Source organism: Colobus angolensis, unplaced genomic scaffold (assembly GCF_000951035.1).
Source record: "Colobus angolensis palliatus isolate OR3802 unplaced genomic scaffold, Cang.pa_1.0 Scaffold300, whole genome shotgun sequence".
In the NCBI taxonomy this organism is placed as follows: domain Eukaryota; kingdom Metazoa; phylum Chordata; class Mammalia; order Primates; family Cercopithecidae; genus Colobus; species Colobus angolensis.
The window spans coordinates 3,053,738-3,056,727 of NW_012116267.1; the positions used below are offsets into that span (position 1 = coordinate 3,053,738).

General features: G+C 42.1%; 1 protein-coding gene across 2 annotated transcripts in view; it reads left to right on the forward strand.

The window, feature by feature from the left end:
• Positions 1-2,382, forward strand: part of DNAJC28 (DnaJ (Hsp40) homolog, subfamily C, member 28) — a 3,772-nt gene extending 1,390 nt beyond the window's left edge. For both annotated transcript variants that reach the window (XM_011950045.1, XM_011950046.1), the window contains exon 2: positions 1,163-2,382. In XM_011950045.1, coding sequence (XP_011805435.1) covers positions 1,194-2,366 — 1,173 coding nt within the window. In that variant the 5' untranslated portion in view covers positions 1,163-1,193 and the 3' untranslated portion in view covers positions 2,367-2,382. The remainder of the gene's footprint in view (positions 1-1,162) is intronic.
• Positions 2,383-2,990: the final 608 nt, after the last annotated feature.

The window sequence follows — 2,990 nt, forward strand, 5'->3', positions numbered from 1 at the left end:
AGGCATGGTGGCATGCGCCTGTAATCCCAGCTACTCAGGAGGCTGAGGCAGGAGAATCGCTTGAACCTGGGAGGCGGAGTTTGCAGTGAGCCCTCACACTACTGCACTCTAGCCTGGGCGTCAGAGCGAGAGTCCGTCTCAAAAAAAAAAAAAAATAGAATGCAGCCAGGCCCGATGCGATGGCTCACGCTTGTAATCCCAGCGTTTTGGGAGCCTGAGGCAGGCAGATCACCTTATGTCAGGAATTCGAGGCCAGCCTGGGCAACATGGTGAAACCCCATCTCTACTAAATATACAAAAATTAGCCAGGGGTGGTGTTGCACACCTGTAATCCCAGCTACTCAGGAGCTGAGGTGGAAGAATCGCTTGAACCTGGGAGGCAGAGGTTGCAGTGAGCCGAGATCGTGCCATTGCACTCCAGCCTGGGCAACAGAGTGAGACTCCGTCTCAAAAAAAGAAAAAAAAGAATGTGGCCAGGCACAGTGGCTCACCTCCATAATCCCAGCACTTTGGAAGGCAGAGGCTGGCAGATCATTTGAGCTCAGGAGTTGGAAACCAGGATGGGCAACATGACGAAACCCCATCCCTACAAAAATACAGAAATTAGCCAGGTGTGGTGGTGCATGCCTGTAGTCCCAGCAACATGAGAGGCAGAGGTGGGAGGATCACTTCAGCCCAGGAGGTTGATGCTGCAGTGAACCACGATTGTGCCACTGCACTCCAGCATGGGCAACAGAGCAAGACCCTGTCTCAAAAAAAAAAAAAAAAAAAAACTGGGTGCAGTGGCTCATGCCAGTAATCCCTGGGAGGCCAAGGCAGGTGGATCACCATGTCAGGATATCCAGAGCAGCCTGGCCAACATGGTGAAAACTCTTCTCTACTAAAAATACAAAAAAATTAGCTGGGCGTGGCTCTGGAGGCGGAGGTTGCGCTTGAACCCTGGAGGCGGAGGCACCACTGCACTCCAGCCTGGGCAACAGAGACTCTGTCTCAAAAGGAAAAAAAAGGGGGGGAAAAAAGGACAATGTTGACAGCAGCATTCAAAAGAACTGCCCCTTGTTGTACTTGTAAATTCATGCCGTATCTTATACCTTATTGCTGAAAATAAGAAATTAACTGATAATACAACTTTGTTCCACCTATATTTGTTGTCGTTTTATAGATCATTGCTAGGAAGAATTCTGGGTACAATAATGAATACAGCGTACGTGATGATGGCTCAGATCTTAAGATCTCACCTGATAAAGGCTACAGTGATTCCTAATCGAGTGAAAATGCTTCCATATATTGGTATCATTAGAAATAGAATGATGTCAACCCATAAATCCAAAAAGAAGATCAGAGAATATTATAGGCTGCTGAATGTGGAAGAAGGATGCTCTGCAGATGAAGTCAGGGAATCTTTTCATAAGCTTGCCAAGCAATATCATCCTGACGGTGGCTCTGATACGGCTGATTCTGCAACATTTATAAGGATTGAAAAAGCTTATAGAAAGGTGCTCTCCCATGTGATAGAACAAGCAAATGCCAGTCAGAATAAAGGTGAAGAAGAAGAAACAGAAGATGTAGAAAAATTCAAATATAAAACACCCCAACACCGGCATTATTTAAGTTTTGAAGGTATTGGTTTTGGGACTCCAACTCAACGAGAGAAGCAATATAGGCAATTTAGGGCAGACCGTGCTACTGAACAAGTGATGGAATATCAAAAGCAGAAACTACAAAGCCAGTATTTTCCTGATAGTGTAACTGTTAAAAATATAAGACAGAGCAAACAGCAAAAGATAACTCAAGCTATAGAGCGTTTAGTGGAGGACCTCATTCAAGAATCCATGGCAAAAGGAGACTTTGACAATCTCAGTGGGAAAGGAAAACCTCTGAAAAAGTTTTCTGACTGTTCTTACATTGATCCCATGACTCACAACCTGAACCGAATACTGATCGATAATGGATACCAACCAGAATGGATCCTTATGCAAAAGGAAATCAGTGATACTATTGAGCAACTCAGAGAGGCAATTTTAGTGTCTAGGAAAAAACTTGGGAATCCAATGACACCAACTGAACAGAAACAGTGGAAACACTTTTGTGAGCAGTTTCAAGAAAACATCAGAAAATTAAACAAGCGAATTAATGATTTTAATTTAATTGTTCCCATCCTGACCAGGCAAAAAGTCCATTTTGATGCTCAGAAAGAAATTGTCAGAGCCCAGAAAATATATGAGACCCTTATAAAAACAAAAGAAGTCACAGATGGAAACCCAAATAACCTTGATCAAGGAGAAGGAGAGAAAACACCTGAAATCAAGAAAGGTTTTTTAAACTGGATGAATCTGTGGAAATTTATTAAAATACGATCATTTTGATGTTTACCAGCATAAATCATTCTTAGTTCCACTGACACTTAATATGGAAAATGAGATTTATTGCTATATTAATTTAAGAACTGTGCCATTGTACTTTTCACAAAACTAATCACATACCCAATGATGTGTGAGTGAGACACCTATCAGGTTTGTCCTGAGGATATAGCAAGAAAATAAAAGAACCTTCTAAAGAAAATAATTTAGTTCATTCCAGTGTTGAAGTGTCAGTCATCTAGTGAAATGAGCTAGGATCAGGTTTCTGACTTAGGAATCATACACGAATTCCAAAAGTTTTAGTGCAGTTTTGAGCTGTAATAACTAACTTAAAAGCAGTCAGTGTTGCCATTTTCAAACATAGGAACTTAACAACAGGGAAACCAAAAAATATGTTATCAAAAGTCACAAAACTTAAGTGTAATGAAATTTAACCAATTAAACCTCCAGATGATTTTTTTTAAACACATTTGCTGGATTTATACCCCTGAGCTTATTAAGGCTCAAAACTGGTCGGGCGCGGTGGCTCAAGCCTGTAATCCCAGCACTTTGGGAGGCCGAGACAGGCGGATCACACGGTCAGGAGATCGAGACCATCCTGGCTAACACAGTGAAACCCCGTCTCTACTA